The 23,724-nt window shown below is 39.3% G+C and overlaps 1 protein-coding gene across 1 annotated transcript in view; it reads right to left on the reverse strand.

Moving 5' to 3' along the window:
• AGO3 (argonaute RISC catalytic component 3) overlaps positions 1 to 23,724 on the reverse strand; it is a 156,560-nt gene that overhangs the window by 60,076 nt on the left and 72,760 nt on the right. Inside the window, exons 4-6 of the mRNA XM_004704967.2 lie at positions 7,986 to 8,106; positions 3,782 to 3,990; positions 2,706 to 2,842 (exon numbers count right to left, since the gene is read on the reverse strand). Of these exons, the coding sequence (XP_004705024.2) occupies positions 2,706 to 2,842; positions 3,782 to 3,990; positions 7,986 to 8,106 (467 nt within the window). The remainder of the gene's footprint in view (positions 1 to 2,705; positions 2,843 to 3,781; positions 3,991 to 7,985; positions 8,107 to 23,724) is intronic.

A 23,724-nucleotide genomic window follows, 5' to 3' on the forward strand; every position in this document is an offset into this window, starting at 1 on the left:
CAGGAGGTCATGTTGGGTTGGTTAAGGTCAAGGCAGAGGGGTTAACTCCAGAAGGTTATGGTGACTGTGTCCTGGGATTACAAAGTGGGTGGTCTTGGTATATTGTCTTGAAGAGCACAGGACAATCATAAGGGCTTATGATAAAGCCTTAAGAGCACGAAAACCGCATTGGTGAGAAAAAGGAACGTTGAGTTGAGGGAGTTGCTTCCATTACGAAAATGCACCTGGCTCTCTGGTCAGTGGTCGCAAGGGCTGTCCCATAACAACTCCATTAAGAAATCTTACCCTATCCACCCTATAACTCTGATCTTGCCCCTTCAGACTTCTTTTTGTTCTTAAAACTTTAAATACCATTTAAAAGAAACACAATGTCAGTTCTCGGGGTTTCCAAAACCCCTGTTTTGATGTGGTGCATACAGAAGACAGCAGGATGCTTTGGGGGAAGAGTTAGAGGGACGGAAACATTGTCTTTAGAAGTCTCTAAGAGGATATACTGAGAAGCAATTCCTACAATTTTGGTATTTTTGTTTAATAAAAGTTTCTATGATTTGTAACAATATCTTTTGACATATCCCTCCTGTGTTGATAGAGGAGGAACGGCTTGGGAAAGGAGCATGAGATGGAGGCACAATGTGAAGAGTACAGTCAATGTCATTGACTTGTATACAGAGAAGTTGTTGAAATGATGTATGTTCTCAGCAATAACAGATTAAATAATGTAAAAACAATCCCCCACACTTAAAAAAAACCATACCTTTGCATGTCATTGTAACGTACAGCACAAATGCTTTACTCTGAAAATTGGCTATTAAAGAAAAGAATTAAGCATTTATTTGGCCTTTCCTAACAAATAGTTTTTAAGGGGAACTATTCCCCTAAATAAATTTCATCCAATTAAAAAAAAGAGAGAGAATTAGAAAAATTACCAGCTGGTAAATCCTAGGGAAATGAATCAGCTAACAATCTCAAGAGATGGAATATTAATAACTGAAAAGTTGTTTGAAAAATTTACAATACAAAGTTCAATCTATCATCCTTAAACTTTCTGATTAATCCTAGTATCACAAAAATTTGAACAACTTAATACTCTGTGCCATCTAACATAATATGAAGTAATGATGATGTATTCTTGAACAATTCAATTGAGAGTCTATGACTAATTTAGATTTGCATAAGATACATGTAATAGAGGAATAAGGCATTAATACCACAAAAAAGGGAAAAAATCAAAATCTGAAAATGTTCTATAGGACAAGTAACCAAGTTTCTGCAACAAGTCAATTGCATTAAAAAATGGAAAAAAATTAAAGAGAGAAATGGGGCTACTAAATTTAAAAAGGCTTAATAATTAAATGTGATGTGTGGATCTCATTTGGATCCTAATTAAAACCAACTACCTATAAAACAAACAACAAAAACACATTGTGGTGAAGTGAACTTTCTTATGGCTCTTCCACCCATGTGTCTGTATCTCCCACCAAATGACGGGGTGGGACCATGCAAACAGGGTGAGTGAAACACTAACAGAGGGGGCCGATCGGTTTTAATTTCTACTCGTCTGACTATCAGAATGAGTCATCTTAGAAGCAGAAACAGAGAGAAATCTTGAGATCATCAGTGAACAAAAGCCACAGGTGGAGCACATTGGAAAACCTTGCTTAAGGAGGCAAGGATGGTGTGACATATTTTGGACATGTTGTCAGGAGAGACCAGTCCCTGGAGAAGGACGTCATGCTTGGTGAGTAGAAGGGCAGAGAAAGAGGAAGGCCCTTGATACGCTGGACGGACACGGGGGCTCAAGCATTAGAACAACTGTGAGGCTGGCACAGGGCCAGGGAGGGTTTTGTTCTGTTGTACCTAGGGTCATTATCAATCAGACCCACTCAACACCAAATAGCAGCAGATGCCATGCCACACCAAGGCCAGAGGCAAGAAGACCATGAGACATAGCAGAGGAACACACTGAGACTCTGAGGCCCACAGAGCCCAAAGGACCATGTGGCTGAGAAGCTAAGGACCATCGAGAGAGAATTGCCTGCTGGCTCCAGAGAGGGGCTGTTGGGGATCAATGAGTGTATCTTTACAGTTTATTGATCCTGACTGTGGCAACCTGTTAACGTCTCTAATAAATCCCCATAATTGTGAGTTTTGTCTTTGAGTTCTGTGTTGTCACTGCAACAAATTATCAAACCCAGTGGAAATGTAGAGTGTCATGGGAGGAATGGTTGGTGTCAGAACAGGTAAAGAAGAATGGAGGTTGGAGGCAGGTCAGACCTTTGTTTTATGGCAATCGACCAGTTTGCCTTTATCTTAGTATTACTTCAAAGTATCAGCACATAGAGCTATAAAATGCACATCTCATGTGCAAGCCCATACATATATAAACATACATGTTTATGTATACCATACATAAACAATAAAATACTGTCACAACAACAACTATCACCAAGCGATGCTGACTCAGTGATCTTTTAGAAACTCTGAAGGATAGGGTAGAACTGCCCCTGTAGGTTTCTGAGACTGTAACTCTTTATGTCAGTAGACAGCCTGGACTTTTTCCCCGAGGAGTGGCTGGTGGTTTCGAACTACTCACCTTGAAGATCGCGCTCAACATTTTACCACTACATCACCATGGCTCATATACATATACACAGGCCACATACAAAACAACTGACCAATGTAGACTACGGCTCCAGCTTCCTTACCATCAATGTTAAGCATCATTTTCCACATGGCAGGCCGAACAGACTGATGGAATCCAAACCACACTTCCCTGCCCCCTCCCAGGGGGTGGTCATATCCTTCTGGGGCTGAGAAAAATGAACGCCCCACTGGCGTATATCTACAGAAATAAGAATGGCATGCTCAATCTTTCTCTTTACCATATAAATATCCAACTATGCTGCAGACCAGGAGGGACTACAACACTAAAAATTAATATGCCACGATGATGCTTATAATAAACATATAAAACATCTTCCAAATTTGTAAGAGAAAAAAAGCAGTGATTCTAAATTCTAAATAAATTTTAATATACATTTGAAAAAATGGATTGTTCCAATCTTACAAAATGCTAAAAAGTAAATATTAATCAAAAATATACTTCTAGAAATGTGTTTGCAAGACAAAATTCTTCTTTAAAATATACATTGATCCTATATCTATCTATCTTCTATGTATCTCTATTTATCTAGATGTGGTTCAATCGATATAACTCAAATTCAAAATAATTGTAATACTAGTACTATTATTATATAAAAATGAAAATACTTTTTAAAATAAGGTGATATATCTCTAGGAATATATCTGAAAATAAATCACTTACTCATGATTTATACCTCCTAAATGAAAGTTAGGCATTTTTCTATTAAAAATTCATTAAAATAGCTAGGCTAATAATATACCTACATTAAATTTAAAAATTCAAAAATTTTTCTATAGCTTAATTTTTAAAACAGTTTTATTGGCATGTAATTCACATATCATACACCTTGATAGTTCAATCACATTTAAAAGAGTTGTGCAATCATTACAATCAATTTTAGAAAATTTTCTTCTTTTTGTAATCACTATTAGTAGCTATAACTTACTTTTAAAATGAACTTGTGTTCATGCTGTTTTTGAAAGTTTTTTAAAAATCAAGATATACAACATTCAAAGGTCAACCGAGGATGGCCTGCACAAATGACTCTCGGGAAGGAAACCTTAACATTTAAATTAATCCCCGCCCCCATTAAAAAAAACTCTAAGGAGGAGAGAAAAAAAGGCTGGAAGTACCCACTTCATGGAGGGCAGATGTCGTAGCACCACATCGACAGCATGGACAGGACTAGTGCTGATCGGCTTGTCTAATTCCAGTGGTTCGGGCACGGCCCGTCCTGTCAGCACTTCATGAAGTAGATGCCAGCTCACCCGAGAGACGAATTTGACCGACACTTTGAAAGGGCGATCTTTTCCACCTTCCCCAGGTAATGTAACATCTAAATCTACCTGCGGACAGTGAAAAAGTCAACTGGTAAATGTTGATAAGGAAAAATACAATTATTTTTTATTTATTTATTTATTTTTAAATACAATTATTTTGAAGCTTAATTTTAAAAAATATTCAAGAGAAAATAGGCAAAAAAGAAATCATTCTGAAAGTTAAACTCAATGGCCTAAAACGTGAACAACATAGCTACCCATGCCAGAAATTACTAGAAATCGTCTAAATGTCCTTATATTTAAACAAATATGTTTAAAAGAACGAGGAAGAGCTTTTGCAACTGCTGTGGAATAATTTCCTAGTAAGTCTCTAAGTGAGCAAACTCCAAACAATATATTATCTTTTGTGTGAGAAATAAAGGGAAATTGAGATTAACATATTTGCTTGTTTAAAAAAAAAAAGGAAACATAGGATATGAACTATAAAAAGAAATAGGTTACTTTCAAGGGATGGAAGGGAATGTCTAAGGGAATGAAGATAGAGTGACAATTCTGAGTATATTTGTTTGGTATAGTTTTAACTTTTAAAAGCATGCAAAGTTCTACATATTAAATTTTTAAATAGACAATGGTGGGGGGCAAAATAAAATACAAATAGCTTCAAATAAACGGAATTGCATTTAAAATAAATAACATTACCACAGTGAAGAGGGGAAAAAATAGAAAATACTATGCAAGTAACTCTTAATGTAATATTCTGATTTAAATCTAAGCTGGGGATATGGGCGAGGGTTGAGTTGGAAGGAAAAGCTGAATACAAAACAAAATCTCGACTCTGTATAGGTTTTGTACTGGTACAGGAGTAGTGATTTGGAAGCTCTATTTACTGTAAACTTATGATTATAAGTAGTGATGTTTTGGAAACCAAGCATCTACACTGAAAAAGAAGGTAGATATACATAAGAAATGAGGGAAAGAAAGGAAGAATCTTGGGACACACTGGAACTAGAAATACTAAAGTAAACATGATTCCTTTATGAACATATACATATACAAGGGGGTTTGAAAAAATAAAATTAACGGGGAAGGGTGGGGGAAGAAATGGGTAGCTGATATCAGGGGCTCAAGTGGGAAGAGAATGCTTTGAAAATGATGGTGGCATATGTGCAAATGTGCTCGACACACTGGGATGAATGTACGGATTGTGATAAGAGATGTAAGAGCCTCCAATAAAAGTATTTAATAAAAAAATTAAATGAAATGAAAAGATAATAGAATATTTCCATGGAATGTAGAAGCACCCTCCTACATGTAATATATTATGTGATAGGTAATAGTGGTGCAGTAGTTAAGTGATCAAATGCTATTCAAAAGGTTGGTGGTTTGAACCTACCCGCCACTCCATGAGAGGGAGATGTGACAGTGTGCTTTTGTAAAGATTTATAAGCTTGGAAACCCTATGGTGGCTGTTCTACTCTGTCCTTAAAGGGTTCCTATGAGGCAGAATCGACCTGGCATAATCAGTTTGGGTTTCAGGTCAGACTTATTATCTATCAACAAGCTCTGATGGCACTGAACTGCTAACCACAAGATCAAACCCACTGGCAGCTACTTGGGAGAAAGATGACTCCAATAAAGATCTACAGTCTTGGAAACCCTATATAGGCTCACTATGAGTCAGAATCAACTTGTGGATTATTATGTATCTTTCCTACCTCTGTCCATTGAAAGGATTACAAACACATACACCAGCACTAACAAACATATCCAGAACCCAGATTTTGGTTTTTAAATTGCAATCCCCAACTAAAAGAAACCAGGGTTCCTTTGAGAAGTGGCCAGCTGCAAGGATGTAGCTGGGAAGACATAAGATGAACCTGGACTGTGCTCATGAAGAAAACACAGACGACACAGGCTCTACATGAAAGTGTGGTGAAGACATTAGATGGTACCTGACTACCAGAAAGCAAAGCATCTGTTTTCAAACAAGCAGCTGTCTGAAGGAGGCATCAACTAAGTCCACATGGAAGAAGTCTATCAGCCTGTGTGATCCAAGGAGCACATAAAATATAATCCAAATTCAAAGGAGGGAATGGTATCAGAGCTTAAACTGTAAAATTCTGGTTTGCAGAAAGCTATGGATAACAGTGGAAGCCCAAAATACATTTGCAGGATCTACACATAGAATAATTTTCTAATGATTTCTCTCTGACCATAATCAAGAGGATGAGAATAGCCCAGTGATTAGACAAAGTAGTGGAGAGACAATTACAGCAGATTAAAATGAACCATCTGATTTGAATAGCTAAGATGCAACATTGTGGTCAGTGAATTTATGGACACAATAACCGTATTACGGTTTCCTGGGAGGTATAGTGGTGGTGGGAATAGGAACAAGGAGTACAAGAAGGAAGACCATATTCTAAAACTGATTGTAGTAACAATTGTAAAACATTTCTTGATATGTTTGGTTTGTGTCCTAATAAAATGGTTTGAAAAAAAATGAGCCTGGAATATTCTGTGCCAGAAATAAACTGCTACAGAAAAAAAAAGAAAGAGAAAGAAGCAGCAAGAGGTATGTCATTTCAAAAGGCCACAAGCACCTGAATGAAGGTGCTCACGCAGGCCAAATCTGGACAATTTGAATGGTTAAATAAATAAATGCAAACAAATAGGGTGAAAGGAAAAGTTCTTCCTTAACGTTGAATACCCACTAAGGTAGGTAAATCCAGAAGGAATGACAGAAAAAAACACCACCATTCCTTTAAAGTAAGAATCAGTCTCGAGTAGGTGATTGGAGAATAGGAACCTTTTAAGTAGCTCCCCACAAGACACCGGTACTTAAAAACCACAAAGGGAAAGCGTCACTTGACAGCAGAAACCTTGCAGATATTGACGCAGTAATCAAAGTTAATATCATCATTAATAAAACAAATATATTTCATGTGTCTACTGAAGTGATACACCCTTAAGGGCAAAAGACCTGTGGAATATATCTGCCAACTATGCAAAACAAGAATCTAATCAACAGAAAATACCGAATAACTCAAATTGAGTGACAGTCATCTAAATATCACATCCATGTCATGAAAGACAAGACAAGGCTGAGGAACTGCTCCAGAATAGAGGGGAATGAAGAGACTTAACCCCGAGGGTGGCAATGAAAGCCCAGCAGCTGCTCTGCAGGACAGAGAAGGCTGTCTGCTCCCTTAAAGCTTTCAAGTCTCCGAAACTACATAGGGTCACTGTGTTATTTGCATAATGTCTTGTCAACTTAATAAACATAAGGGTGGAGGCTAGCCTGTCAATCAGGTCACACAGCCTGATGATGCCTCCTTGTGGTGTGGCTTTCTCTTAAGGATTCTGGGAACTTCCTCTCTTACTTCCCTGGGGGTGGGCATCACTCTCTCTGCCTCACTTTCTTGTTGTTGAGACACTCGGAGAGCTAGGGCAGCCAGTGCTGCGATGCTTCTACGGCCACTGGATCCATGAGGCTTTTTACTCACCAGGGTGTGATGTTCCTGCATTCGGCATCATTGCATGTGCTGCATGAGTCTGAAGAGGAAGGTATGGGCTAGTATTGGACAGATGGGCTAATGTTGGACTTATGGACTTGATCTGGACTGGCTTGGGATGTTTTCTTAATATACAATGACTCTTTGATACAAAGCTCTTTCCTATACATACATGAGTGTCAATAGATTTGTTTCTCTAGTCAACCTGTACTAACACAGTCGCTAAGAGTTAGATTTGATTAGAAGGCAGTAGGTTTTGCTTTTCTTTTTTGGTTATAGCTACAAAGAGAGAGTAAAAGAGGGAGAGAAAATGTTAAGATAAATGTGGCAAACATTAAAAAACTGGTGAGTCTGTAATGTAATGGGTGTATTATTTCTGCAGCTTTTCTGTTAATTCTGAAATTACCTAAAAACAGAAAGTTAACACACATACATTATACATACATAAATATATATTAACTGTCAGAACATGAAATAGTAATAAACATATACAAAAGGAGACATTGCAAAAGTATCACTTTTTAATATAGAAATGTGTTATCTTACCCCAGTAGTGGCCACAGGAAGTGGATTGGCTGTGTAAAGGCTTCTTTTCCCATCATACACTGGTCTACGGTCCCCAAATATAGTTACTTTAAAATGCTGAACCATAGAGTCAACCACCTCCCTAAAGAAGGGGAAAGATACATTTATATACCCCTTTGCACATGAAATCCCAAAATTTTAACTGAAGTTACTTTTAGCACTGCTTAAACCTGTTGAAATTCTAAGAGCAATCACACATGATGAAGATTTTGCTTGCAGGATCACAACTTAGAATGAAGTCAGTAAATCACTTAAACTAGGGCCCAGTGGGTGTGCAAAATATTCTCCCTAGAAATGGACCCCACTTCCCTTTCATAATCTCTAAGTATTCTATTACGTGTTAACTTCTTTTTATCAAACAGAAAATTAGATGCTCTTTCTTCTGTGCTCCAACTGAAAATAGTGCCAGTTTCTACTAGAACACTATTGTATTATAATTGTTATATACTTCATTTCTATTACACTGTGAGTTCTTTGAGAGCAAAAAAAATACACCTGTATTCTTATGTCTCCTCATTCTTAGAATAGTACCTATTCAATAAGGATATTTTGTTATGATGTCTCAGTATTATACAGGTAGCATTTTGAGTCTATATACTGATAAGAAAAATACATACATTTTGAAATTTGCAGACTCTGAGCAAAGGACATGGACAGACATTTACAAGAAAGGTTATTCAAATGGTCAATAAACACATGAAAAAGATGAGATGCTCAGTGTCGTCCATTGAGAAATGTAAATCAAAATTACAAGGAGATATTGCCTCACCTTTATTAGAATGGCAGTGATCACATAGAAAACAATAAATGTTGGTAAGGATGTGGAGACACTGAAACCTTTGAATCCTTATGAATTTCTGGTGGGAGGATTAAATGGTACAACTAGTATGCCAATTTCTCAAAAACTCAAATATAAAATTACTATAGAACCCAGCATTTCCATGCCTACATATACATCCTATGGACCTAACGTAGTGATGTGAGTGGACACAGGAGTATTTGTATGTACTCCTGTGGTCTTATTAGCACTATTCACTACAGCAAAAAGGTGAAAACAAACTAAAGGCCCATCATTTAGCTGGATAAACAAAATATGGTGCAGGTTTATGATGGAACTCTATTCAGTCATAAAGAGAAATACAGTACTGATAAATGCACTACATGAATGTACCTGGAAGATATTTTACTGAGTGAAATAAGTCAATCATACAAGGATATTACATGATCTAACGTATGTGAACTGACAAGAATGAGTAAGTGTATTGAGGACAATGGTTATTAGTGGTTGCCAGAAGAACTGGATGGTGCTTGCCTAACATTATTGAACAGTCCTAATCAAAAAGAGGAGATCTGTCTTGGAAGAAGTACAGCCAGATATTCCTTAGAAGCACGAATGTTCAGACTTGGTCTCCCATATCTGTAGATGTAATCGGGAGACACCAGTCCTGGAAAAGGTCATCATGCACGGTAGAGTAGAGGAAGAGAAAAAGAGGAAGGAAGGCCCTCAACCCGAGGACTGGCACAGCGGCTGCAACAACGGGCTTGGATGTAACAAAAATTGTGAAGATAGCATAGGACTGGAAGTGTTTTACTTTATTCTCTGGTACACAAGGTCACTCTCAGGCAGAACTGACCCGAAAGCACCTAGCACCAATCCAAAGGGAGAGAAATTTTAAAATAGAACTTTTAACTTCTTATAAAATCTACACTTACTGAACCCAAATTGGTAGCCCTGAGAAAATTTTTGAACCTTGAATAAAATTAATCCTAAAGTCATCTTCAAATTGAGTAAAGAATGTTTTCCTTGATTATTGTGCTCTTTTTAAAAATTACCTATATCAGATCAAATTGACAATATTAACTCTAAAGCAGCGATGAGTAGTTTATGGGGCAATGAGTCTAAGTCAATGGTAGTAAAACAATATGGAGAGAGACTGTGAGAACAGAGACACAATATTAAAGAAAATAACCATTATCATTGAATGGTACATGAAGCATTTGTTAAATGAGTATGAGATCTGTGTGTATCTTACCAAAAGTAACATTTTAAAATTATATATTATAGAGAATGATACAAAATATACACAAATCAATATTTACTTTTCTATACACACCATGTGTAAAACAGTGGAAAGATATCTGGATGTGTGCCAGAGAAATGCAGTAGTTACCTCTGCGAAGGGAAGTGGCAACAGTGAAACTTACTTTGCTTATTTGAATATACAATATTATAGTGATTAAGTTTCTATGGGAAAAATATTGAATGATGCAGGAAGCATCAAGAGAAGATGGAAAGAATACATAGAGTCACTGTATCAAAAAGAACTAGTCGACATTTCACCATTTCAGGAGGTAGCATATGAATTAGATGCCACGGTGTTGAAGAACGGTACACTAGAAGCATTAGCCCAAATCAAGGCTCCTGGAATTGATGGAAAGCTCACTGAAATTGCTCAGTGAGCTAAAGAAGCACTGGAAGCACGCACTGGCCTGTGCCAGCAAATTCAGAAGAAGCTACTTGGCCAACTGACTGGAAGGGATCCATATTTGTGCCCATTCCAAAGAAAAGTGAGAAAGTATAGAATGATATTATTGATAAAACACGCAAGTAAATTTTTGCTTCAGAGCATCCCACTATGGTTCTAACAGTACACTGACAGAGAACTGCCAAAAGTTCAGGCTGGATTCAGAAGAAATGGAGCAAGGTATATCATTGCTGCTGTCAGATGGATAGTGGCTGAAAGCAGAGAACATCAGAAAGATATTCTATGCAGAGGCATTCAACCGTGTGGACCACAATGAACTGTGGATAACCTTGAGAAGGATGAGCATTCCAGGAAACTTTATTGTGTTCATTTGGAACTTGTACATAGATCAAAAGTCAGTTGTGCAAACAGAACAAAAGCATACTTAACTTTTTAATGATTTTGTGTTACTTGGATCCACAACCAATGCTCATGGAAGCCGTGGTAAAAGATAAAAAGACATATTGCCCTGGATAAATCTGCCACAGACCTCTTTAGCGTATTGAACAGCAAGGATGTTACTTTGAGAACTAAAGTGCATCTGACCCAAGCCATAACATTCTCTATTGCATCATTTGCATGTGAAAGTTGGGCACTGAATAAAGTAGAAGAATCAGTGCATTTGAACTGTGGTGCTGTAGAAAAATATCGAAAGTACCATGGACTACCACAAGGACAGACTGATCTGTACTGAAAGAAGTAAAGGCCAAGTGCTCTTTAGAGGCAAGGATGGTGTGGGAGTTACATAGTCTCCTGTCAACTTGAGCGAAGAGGTGGAGTCTAGCCTGTCAATCAGGTCAGAGTCAATGAGGTCTCTGTGTGGGCATGGTCTTCTCCTGAGGATTCTGGGAACTCCTGTCTTCCTCCCTGAAGAAGGAACACTTACTGTCTCTCTGCTACAAATTCCTGTCGACAAGCCAGATGGAGCTATGCTGATGGTAGCCAAAGTCTTGGAGCTGAAGAGCCACATGGAGACCCACACCAGCGCTAAGATGCTTCCACCACCACTGGATCCACAAGACTTTCCACCCACTGGCCTGTGATATTCCTGTACTCGGCATCATTGCATGGCTACATGAGTCTGAAGAGGAATTTATAGACTGGTATCAGACATATGGGCTAATATCAGACTTATGGATTTGATCTGCACTGGGCCAGGACTGCTCTTTGATATAAAGTTCTCTTTTACACACATGAGTGTTTCTGGGTTTGTTTCGCTAATCAACCTGGACTAACACATTATGGTACCAAGAGTGGGGTACTACAGAAACACATCATTAAAATGGAGAGTGGATGCTTGTTTGACCTCTGCCTCACGGTAGTTTTCTTCTTTGGCTAGCCATAGGTCAGATATGGTAATGCAATTTACTGGGTTGTTTTCTGGAAAGAATATGGGAAGTTAAAGTTTTGATTATTTTCTTTGGTTTTTGTCTTTGATTATTCCTGTTTGAAATGGTGAAAATGAATGTGATCAACGTCTCTTTTGAGCTCAGGGGGCACAATTGCCACTTGACCTTTTTCTCAGAGACCATGCTGTTAGTGAAAGTGGCTGCCAGAACACCTGGCCTAATGCAGTCAGAGGCCTAAGGCTATATTTTCTTTATCAACGGACGGTTGGCAATAGATGACAAGACTTCACCTTCCGTACTTCAAGGACATCGTACTTGGTTAAATGGAGGGGCATCAAAAAAGAGGAAGGCTCTCAAGGCTATGGATTGACACAGGGATGCATGAATGGGCTCAGGGATAGGAACAATTGTGAGGATGGCACAGGACCCTGCAGTGTTTCATTCTACTGTGCACAAGGTCACTGTGAGCTGGAGCTGACTTGATGGTACCTAACAACAGCATTACAGTGAGCGTATGTTAACACAGTATTGGAATAATCTGAATATTTTTTTAAATGGGGAAGGATTAATTCAAATGTAGCCAAGGGGGAAGGGAGGAAAACAAACTTTAATGGAATAAAAACACACCTGCTGTACAGTTCATACTTATGCATTGAAAGAATGGAATTAAAAACCTTGTAATGACACACTTTGCATGTGAATCTGTTCAATAGCAAACTGTTTCCTCCCCATCTGCTTTGGATTAAAATCTATCTCCCAGAAACCTATATTGAAGTCCAAAGGCCTGAAACGGTGAATGGTGACCTCATTCTGCCCTGCTTTGGGGCAATGGGGTTTTTGTTGCAGATGGTATCAGTAAAATCAAGTCTTAAAGGAAGAGGATGGTTCATTATCATCATCACTTTTGAGTGGCAACTTATAAAACAGGGCAAAGACCGAAGCAAACAGACACAGGGGGACCACCCTGTGGGACGCTCCACATAATATCAGTCTTTGTGCATTTTGTTCATTTTTGATGACTTTCAATTTTCCTAGCTCCATACTTCATACATTCCAAGTTCCAATGAATAGATGTTTGCAGCTGCTTCTTCTCATGTTGCATCATGTCCTATCAGCAGGTGAAGGTCCTCAAGTAGGGGTAGCTAAGTCCTTGTGCTCAACTGTACGTGAAGCGGCAGCTCTTCCTCAGTCATATTTTGAGTGCCTTCCCACCTGAGGGCCTCTTCGTCTGGCACTATCTCTGACAATGTTCGGTCCTTATTCATTTAAGTTTTCTGTATGTGACAATGTTTTGCTGGAGCGGCTGGGTTTGCTGATCCATGGGGCCGGAGCCGAGTGCCTTCGTATTGAGGCTCACAGTGAAGTGAAATTCCCTTGGGGCATTTATTGGCAGCCAAAAAAGGGCTATGTAACATTGCCCAGGGGGGCAGTGCCAGGACCAGAGGCTGAGGGACAGAGAGAAGACTGCCTATGGGCCCTGCTTAGAAGAGTCTCCTGGCTGAATAACTGGATCCTGAGCCTTTCTTACATGAATTGTAATCTGTTTACTTCTCTAATAAATGCCATAATCATGAGCATTATCCGTGAAAAAAATTGAGCTGGCTTGATAATGTATAATTCTGTACATGGTGTGAAGTTTCTATTTTCCTCCTTTTAATTTTATGTCACTGAAAATATTTTAGTCAATACCAAATCTTTTCTAAAATGTACTTACAATAAAGATGTGATTCATTGACCCGTTTTTTTGTTCAGAACAAATTTCAAGGATTATATTCTGCCATGGAAAATTTTCTGTTGTGGTTATTAGTAAGCCCTGTTTTCTCAGGTGATGTTCTACAGGTGTAATTTGTCAACATATTTTGACTCTTTTTGTCATTTTTTTACCCAACAGTAAACTGGTACAGCTTAGTTTGCCAATTTTATTTTGTGTACAAACTTTCTATCAAGGTTCCCTCCACGCCCCCCCTTGGCAGTCCAATCAAACCAATTTCAGAATCAAAATGGTATAGCGATAGAAACAGTAGTATCAAAGCATTTTAGGGATTAAAAAAAAATCCTGCTTTGATGGTTTTTAGTGTTGTTAGGTGCTATCAAGTTGGTTCTGACTCACTGTGACCTTCTCTACAACAGAATGATCTAGACGGTTCTGCACAAGCCCCACAACTGCTTTGTTTGCAACCACTGCTACAGTGGCTATGTCAATCTATCTCTCTGAGGGATTAGCCACTAAAAACGTTGTAAACAACAGCGCTGATGCCTAACTCATAGTATATTTATGGACAATCTACCTGTGGTACAGTGAATTACTTAATATGTCCCTTCTAACAACAGTCTTTGTGACACCCACACAATGATTCGGTGGCGACAAGGACATAAGATGCATGGTACCTGTGATGGTTGGTTCTGTCGATTGGATAGGTATTATTCCCAGTAAGGTAAGGTTGTCCTCCATTTTGTGCTATGTGATTATCCTCCATGCACATTTTGTAAATCCTGACCTCTATAGGTTAAGGAAGCAGGATTGGGTGGTGCTGATGAGGATTGTTTGTTATGTTAATGAGGTAATGCTAGGGTAGGATGTACTCAAGTCATCACCCTTATTAGAGTCCCAAGAGATAAAAGGAGAGAGAAGTTAGTGCAGGGTATCTGACCCACACCAAGAAAAAAGGAGTGGGGTTGAGGGTGTGAGGACTCCTGTGTTGAGAACTTCAGAGACTCGGAGACCAAAAGAGAGTGAAGCTGTGACAGCAGAGATGGCAGTGGCCGTAGCAGAGAAACGAGAGCGTCAGCAGAGGCAGTAAGGAGAATCATGATACCTGCAAGAGGTGGCACAGTGGGCTTCCTGGTCAATGAAGTAAGTAAGGTCCCCACAGCATTGCTGCAGAATGAGATGCCCCCAAGCCCTGGCACAGCCAGGCTCACCAACCCACAGAGTGAAAGAGATCTAAGTCTTTGGTCAGATTGGAGGAGGAGGAGTGGGGTGTCTGGGCACTTGCAAGGTGGAGCAAGGTCTATCAACTCACAGGGTGAGAACTGAGAGTCTTTGGCTGAAGGATTACTGGTAGATGGGTATCCCTGGGAACTTACTGGCGGCATTGAAAAAGCTTTTCAACACGAGCTTGGGCAGAAGCTGGGCCAAGGAACTGAAGGGCTGACCAGAAACAGGTCGGAAAATTGTATCCTAATTTGTTCTGGATTCTAAATTATAATTTGTTCTTTCTCTGATACACTCCAAAATCATGAGTATAGTCTGTGAGTTCTGCATTGCCCTTGCAATACATTATTGGACCCAGCCGAAAGGTGGAGGGTAATGTGGGAAGGACAGCTATCAAACGGTTGAAGAGCGGAAGTACATGTGACCTCTGCTTCAGAGGCAGCAACCTTGGGCTATTGACCTTGTTTCTCTTTCCCCCTTGTGAAGTTAGAGGAGGTCACATGCCCCGCCCCCCATGCCATTTTTACATTACTTCACTGAACTGCTAAAACCTCCATATTTCCCCTCAAGTAAAATTTAGCAACCCTCTTATTTCCTAAGACGAAACAAACCAACCCAACCCACTGCCATCAACTTGAATCTACCTCATAGCAAACCTACACGACAGGGTAGAGTTGATCCATATGGTTTCCAAGGCTGTCAATCTTGACAGAAGCAGGCTGTCACCTCTTTCTCTCACAGAGTGGCTGGTGGGTTTAATCGCAGGTCTTTTGATGAGCAGTCAAGTGCTTTAACCACTTAGTCAACAGGTTCTTGTTGGTGGTGGGGGTGCCATCCAGTTGGTTCCAACCCATAGTGACCCGATGAACAACAGTGTGAGACACTGCAGGGTGTGGTGCTGTCTTTACAACTGTTTCTATGCTTAAGCCCATAGTTGTAGGCAAGGTGTCAATCCATCCTTTGAGGGCTTTCTACTTTTTCGATACTCCTCTATGTTACCAAGCATGATGTCTTTCTCCACAGACGGTCTCTCCTGACAACATGTCCAAAGAATTTGGGAAGAAGTTTTGCCATCCTTGCATCTAAGGAGCACGCTGGCAGTACTTATTCCAAGACAGATCAATTTGTTCTTTAAGTGGTCCATGATACTTTTAATATTCTTCTCCAGCACCACACTTCAAGTGCATGGATTCTTCTTCAGTCTTCCTATCCACTGTCTAACTTTCACGTGCATCTGAGGCAACGAAGAATACCATGGTTTAGGTCAGGTGTACCTAGTCCCCAAAGTAACCTCCCTGTTTCTCAACATTCTAACAGGTCTGGTACAACAGATTTACCTAAAGCAATATGTCATTTGATCTCTTGCCTGCTGTTTCCATGAGCAATGACTGTGGATCCAAGCTAGATGAAATCCTTGAAAGCTTCAATCGTTTCTCTATTTAAAATGATGCTACCTATGGGTCCAGTTGTGAGGATTTTGGTCTTCCTTACATTGAGTTGTATTCCATACTGCAGGCTGCAATCCTTGATCTTCATAAGCAAGTGTGTCGAGTCTCCTTCACTTTCAACAAGCAAGGTTGGGCTCTCTGCATGTCTCTGGTTGTTAATAAGCCTTCCTCCAATCCTGATGCCACACCCTTCTTCAGATAGTTCAGCTTCTCCGAGGATTTGCTCAGCATAGAGACTGAAGAAGTACGGTGTGCGTGTGTGTTAGACAGGGTTCTCTAGAGAGATAAAACCAAATTGCTGATAATATATTTATTTATAAAGATAATTAGATATATAACAAGAAATGAACTGTTAAATCATATACAGAAAAATATATAATACAAGAAATGAACAGTTAAACTATAAAGCAGTACAAATGGCTCAGTGCAAGTCACTCCTGTGAGAGAGAATTGTGAGACACTAGCAGTCCTTCAAGTCTAGTCTGCTGCCAGATCTTCCTCTATTTATAGAGAGAGCTAGGCTGTGTCAGCACAGCAGCCAATCACAAGGCAGGTCATCAACTGCCAGTCCCCAGCTCCAGCGATGTCTTAAAGGGACCTCAACTTACAGCGACACAGTTCACAGGCTAGGCATCCCACAGGTAGTGTAGCCTGTAAATTGAGGCACAGAACAAGCAAGGCAGCTGCACACTGGTCTGATGATCAAAGAGCAAGAGACAAGAAAGGCGAGGCTCACCGAGCCATTTATCTCTCCGCCCTTCAGTTAATCCCACTTGTGTTTATCGGCAACCCTGCAGCACACCTTGCAGTATTTCTTGGTTCTGTTCACACAACCACCTCTTGATCCATGTACAGATTCTGCATGAGCACAATGTAGTGTTCTGCAAGGAACATGGGTCGTTATGTGTCTGCCTGTGCTTTGCTTCTTGTTTCTTTAAGGTATACAGAATAGAGGGCTTACTGGGTCATACAGTATTTCTATCCCCAGTTGTTGGAGGAAATGACACAGTGCTTCCACAGGAGTCGTTCAGTTTTACAGTCCCACCAACAACACATGAGGGTTACAATTTCACAGCATTCTCTCTGGCACTTTATTTTTTGAACTTTGCTGTCAAGGCGGGGGTGAGGTAATCTCATCATTATTTGATTTGCATCTTTAAAAAATTATCTGAATCTTTTGAATGGCTAGTGATTGCAAGCTTTTCTTACTATGTTTATTGGACATCTGGATATCTTCTCAGGTGAACTGCCTCTTTTTATCCTCTGTCCATATTTTACTTGGGTTATTTGTCGTTTTCTTGTTGAGGTGTTACAAGTTTTCTATAAATTTTAGAGATTTGCCCATTGTCCAATATATCAGTGCCAAATGTTTATCCCATTCTGGGGGCTCTCTTTTTACTCTTCTTTGTGGTGGCAAAACCAGTCCTCCGTCTGCCAAAAATCAGGCCTTTTTTAGGGCACACTGTTACACTATCTTCTCAGAAACTCTAAATATAAAGCTTGATTAACAGTCTGACCTGGTGGAACGAATTCCAAATGCACTAGGAGTCGATATTTTCGTTCATTTGGGAATTTGGCGGACATCCAGAACAAGGTTTGTCATCAATCAACATTTCACCTTTTTTGAAATGAGAAAACCACTCATATACTTGAGTTTTCCCCATAATGCTGGTCTTGTAAACTGTTCAGCATCACAACAGTGGCTGTAGCATTTTTCCTGAGCAGGAAAAAAAATTCACAGCCACAGGCTGTTCTCTTACATTGGCCATCACAAAAAACAAGGTTTGAGTGAAACTGCTTTGAAAAAAAATCACTAGGACCAGAGATCATTCCCAGGCAACACCACTGGGCGCACTAACTCAGTGAGTTGCTCGATGGTCACATAGTGGGGAAAATGCGTACAGTGAAAGCTCCATGCTGCCCAGTGCAATTCCATTTATTTGGGGGGGGGGGTGCCCCTCATATATTCAGAGGAAGGAAATCATGACAGAAATGTGCGTGAGTAAAACAATCCGACTAGATTTGCCCATGTGCAGTAAGAAAGGCTCAAAGGGAATCACAGCCGTCTCCCTCTCCTTTCAAGGGCTCACGTGAAGAATCGGGCAGAAAATGCCTTTCGTCTTGGTAAAGAGAACTAGAGAAAATGCAGGGACAGTAGATCCACCACTAGGCTGTCAGCTTATTGTGCTGTGGTGGCTTGTGTGTTGCTGGAAGGCATGCCATCGGTATTTCAAACCCAGCAGGGTCACCTATGGAGGACAGATTTCAGTGGTGCTTCCAGACTAGCACAGATTAGGAGAAAGGCTTGGAGATCTGCTTTTGAAGAAACTGGCCAATGAAGAACTTGAGAAAAGCCGCAGAACACTGTCTGATATAGAGCTGGAAGATGAGCCACTCCCTCAGGTTGGAAGCCACTCAAACACAGCTAGGAAAGACGAGCCTCCGCAAAGTAGGGTGGACCTTACTAATGTGGATAGAGTACAGCTTCCAGGACCTTTCTCTGCTGATGTGGCCTGACTAAACAACTGTCAACATCCATGACCATTGGAATGTGGAATATGAAATAAGAATCTAGGAAAACTAGAAGTGGTCAAAAATTAAATGGCATGTTTGAAGATAGATACCCTAGGCATTAGTGAGGTAAGATGGTTACTTTGAATTGGACAATCATATGGTCTACTATACCAGGAATGAGAATTTTCAGAGCAATAGTATATCGGTGGTTAAAAGTACATTTTAAAAATCTATCCTGAAGTCAGTACAATCAGTGATAGAATATTGATACACCAACAATAAATAGCAGTTGAGTTCTATTCAGCTTATAAAAATATCCTTAAAAATATCTAGCAGTGATTTTAAAAAATGGAACCTGAATAAGTCTTTTATAAAGGCTTACACCCTACTCTCCCAGTCTCACCTCAACCATCGCTTCCTACACTCTGGTTCCCAGTCTTTCGACTTCATCATGCTCTAATACACAGGCTGTAAAGCAAGATTTAATAGTGATTTCAGTAAGTTCTACTTTAATGCCTAACTCACATAGCTGAAAAATGGGTGAGAAAACTTTATCGTAAACAAAATAAGAGAAGAAAGTCGTTTTACTGGTGTTACTATAAGGTAAGAAACTCATCTTTACCTGAGTTTTTGGCATATATTCTTTACCCCTAAAATGTAAAATGTGATTCTAATCTACAGAATGAAGACATGTAGAATGTTTCCTCCAAAATTGCTTGTTCATATGCATATACTACTATAGTATATAATAAACGAGGGGGTATCAAAAAATGAAACAAAAACCAGAAGCACACAGTTTTCCCAGTAGGCGAGCATCAAGCAACTTGCTTAGAGTTAGTGCACCCAGTGGCATCACCTGGGAAGGTTCTCTCTGGTTATAGTGAACTTTTTTATGAAAGCAGTTTGCTCGAACCTCATTTTTTGTGAAGGCCGATGTAAGAGAACAGCGTCCGGCTGTGAAATTTTGGTTCCCGCTCAGGAAAAATGCAGAAACTGTTGTGATGCTGAACACAGCTGACAAGGCCAGCTCTATGGGGGAGGGGGAGGAACTCAAGTGAATGAGTAGTTTTCTCATTTCAAAAAAGGTGAAATGTTCACTGATGACAAACCTCTTTTTGGATGTGTCAACTTCCCAAACGGACAAAAATGTCAACTGATAGTTTAGTGGAGTTTATTCCACCAAGTCAGACTGTTAAGCAAGCTTTCTAGTCAGAGGTTCTGAAAAGATTGCATACCAGTGTGCCACAAAAAAGGACTGGTTTTGCCACCAGGACAATGCACCTGCTCATGCAGCCATCTCAGTTCACCAGTTTTTGGCAAAAAACAGCATGCCTCTCTGGTTCCATGCACCTTACTCACCTAATCTTGCTGTGTGATTTCTTTTTGCTTCCACGAATGAAGAGTAAACAAAAGGACAGCGATTTCATGACAGAGAAGCGGTGAAGAAAAAGGAGGGAGGTGCTGTCAGCCATTCACACAGATGAGTTTGAAAAGTGTTTCCAAAAATGGAATCGCAGATTTGACAAATATATTAAGTGTAATGGAGAGTACTTTGAAGGTGATAAGGTTGTTTTGTAAAGTAATTTAAATACATAGCTTTGAAAAAATAAATTCCTTTTTTTCCCCGGAGGGTACTCTCTCGTATAAACAGATCTATCACTATAGTGCAGACAGAACAGAAAGGTAAGTTAAAAAGTACTGCCACAAGACCACAGACACCTGTATTATACAAACATACTAAAATGCAAAGTTATTGTTTCTTGACATAATCCTCTATCTAGCACTGTACATATCTAAAGGCAGTGTTTCCCATCTCTTTAACCCTTTTCTAAAGAATTTTGAACAATTTTATTTATATCACATCAACAGCAGTTTTGGCATCCATAAAAGACTCAAATTGTGTTCCTTTTAGATGTTCCTTGAGTTTGGGGAACAAAAAGAAGTCTGAGGAGACAAAATCAAAGAGTGGGGTGAATGGCGCAATGTTTCTCAACAAAATTTTTTGTAGGGCTGTCTTTACTACTTTTAAAAAATGAGAAGTTGCACTGTCTTTATGAGAAAAAAAATCCCTCAGAATAACTTTCCTAGGCTTTTTCTCGCTAATGAAGTTTTGCATTTTCTCAAACTGCTTTATAAAAATCCCTTGTACCCTTCTGTGTCCTTCAAGAAAATCTATCAACATTACCCCTTCAGAATTACCCCTATGGATTACCAGAAAAATAGTCATAACCTTCTGAATTGGTATCTCTGCTTTGAATATAAGTGGCCCAGCTGAACCCATGGGAAGCCAGTCTTGAATAAATCTTGTTTCTGTAATGTACTCATAGATCTAAAACTTGTCCTTAAGTATAAATCATGCCATCAAATAGTCTTCATTAGTTTCACTCTTGCTCAGAAGACTGATGGAAATACGATCCCTTTGAGTCAGTGGATCTTCACACAATGTTTTATGACACTTAACCTGAAAGCTTGAAGCAAAGATGTTCACTTAAAATTGAATATTCCAACCACATAGGTTCCCAACTTCAAGAGCTATCACGTTCACAGTAATTCTACAGTCTTCTTCAACCCATTTCTGAAATTTTCAGCCACAATTTCTTCAATTCTTAAGACTGATGGTCTTCCCTCTCATGGCTCACTGTTGAGGTCTTCCCAACCTTTCTGAAAGTTTAATCCACCTAAAAAGTTGTTTTATGCGGAGTAACATTCCTGTAAACTTGTTGCAATGCTTCAATGATTTGCAAAGATGTCTACTTGAGTTTTGTTAAAAAATCGATGTTAACCTTGACCACAAGATAGTTTTTTCCCTACAAAAAGTATCCTTTGTTTTGAAGGCAACTCAATGAGACTAAGACAAGTGTATTATTAAGATAACTTCTCTGCAGCTACCCACTGATCGCAGGCTATGTTTAACACGTCCCCTTTAGAATAAGCCCATGCATATGTGAACTAGACCACTAGTATCATTATTTTTTTTACTTAACCTTGCTTTGCAGAAGTATAACAAGATACCAAACTCAACTAACAATTTAGAAAGCACAACCAAAACAGCCGGCAGTCTCGGTGTTCATCCAACCTCTAATTTATCATCCTGTCTCCGTGTTAAATAAGAGAAGGTGAGCAATAAAGACATTAACCTGAAGGTTAGTTTATAAATCGGGTTGTATTTTACTTCAAATTCTTGTTAACATAAAAACCGTGGTATGCAGAGTATTAATATCTACTGTGTTACGTCATATGTGAATTTGTTCCCCACCCCAACTCAACCATTAATTTCCCACTATATATATCTTATATAGTCTTGTTGTTGTTGTTGTTGTTTGGCGTCATGGGGTTGGTTCCAACGCCTAGTGAGCCTATCTACAACAGAACGAAACACTTCCCACATTCTGTTGAGTCACCTTTCTTTGAACTGGGTAGAAGTACTAATCTCTTCCACTCAGTTGGCCATGTAGCTATCTTCCAACTCTCTCAGCATAGGTGAGTGCTTCCAGTACTACCAGCTTGTTGAAATAGTTCTATTAGAATTGTCAATTCTTGGATCCTTGTTTTTCATTAATACCTTCAGTGCAGCTGGGAGTTATTCCTCTAGTACCATCAGTTTTTCATCATGTGCTGCCTCTTGAAATGGGTGAATGTCGACCAGTTCTTTTTGGTATAGTGACTCTGTGTACTCCTTCCATCTTCTTTTATGCTTCCTGTATTGGTCACTATTTTGTCCATAGGATCTTTTAATATTGAAACTCAAGGCTTGAAATTTTTTCATCGTTTTTTTTTCAGCTTAAGATATGCTAAACATGTTCTTACTTTTTGGTTTTCTAACTGTAGGGTCTTGTACATTTCTTTATAATACTTTGTCTTCTAGAGCTGCCCTTTGAAATGTTCTGTTCAGCTCTTTGATTTCATCATTTCTTCCATTTGATTAAGCTTCTCTATGATAAAGAGTGAGTTTCAGAGTCTCTTCTGACATCCTGATCTCTCGCTCCTGTCTTTTTCCTCTTTCTTTCCTGTCTTTGTAACGACTGTTTGCTTTCATCACGTATGATGTTCTTGATCCCACAGTTCATCAGGTCTTCTGTCATTATTGTCCAATTTATCAAATCTATTCTTGAGAAGTTCTAAGTTTTATATAACCATATCAGCAAATATACTGTGGTATGCATATCTAGTACTTAAAAATGATTAATAGATTATTTTAGCTTGAAAGATGAATTTTAAATCAATCCGGCCTATACTAACAACTTCTCTCTGGAACACTTATTCTTCAGGTCACTGATAACACGTTTAGTGGTGTAACATTCTCATTTTACTCTTCATACTTCTGGCATCTCTTTATGCTCATTTGCTATGTGACCAATCTCTTGTCCTTTAAAAATCCTGTTTTTTACCTGCCTTCTCTGAAACAACTACTTTGTCCTGGTTCTCCTACCTTTGCAATGTCTATGAAAATAGTATCCCCAGAGAATTATTAATTCTCTTATTTGGACGCGACACACTTTCCCTGGAACTATGCCTACAGGGTAACAAGTCTTAAACATCAGTCTCCATTTCTGCTGAACTCCCAAGCCCTCGGCATTTATTTAAGACTCTCTATTGAACTGACCCATCATGTTGATGTTTCCATACAGGCCAACCTTCAAGTGTGCAACCACAATACAAAGAGGTTGGTCCTTTCAATCTCCACATTTCATCAAAGTCCAAAGTTATTAAAGTCTAACCACTGGTACCTATGAATGTGGCCTTATTTGGAACAGAATTATTGTAGCTATAATTCATTAACACAAGGTCATACCTGAGTAGGTTATGCCCTAATCCAGTATGACTGATGTCTTCATAAGAGGAGAGTAGACACGGGCACAGAAAAACAAAGAGGGAAGATAACCATATGAAGGTGTTACTGTTAGGTGCCCTCGAGTCAGCTTCAACCCA

Source organism: Echinops telfairi, unplaced genomic scaffold (assembly GCF_000313985.2).
Source record: "Echinops telfairi isolate 266 unplaced genomic scaffold, ASM31398v2 ScPeMD7_7457;HRSCAF=8495, whole genome shotgun sequence".
NCBI classification, from domain to species: Eukaryota; Metazoa; Chordata; class Mammalia; order Afrosoricida; family Tenrecidae; genus Echinops; species Echinops telfairi.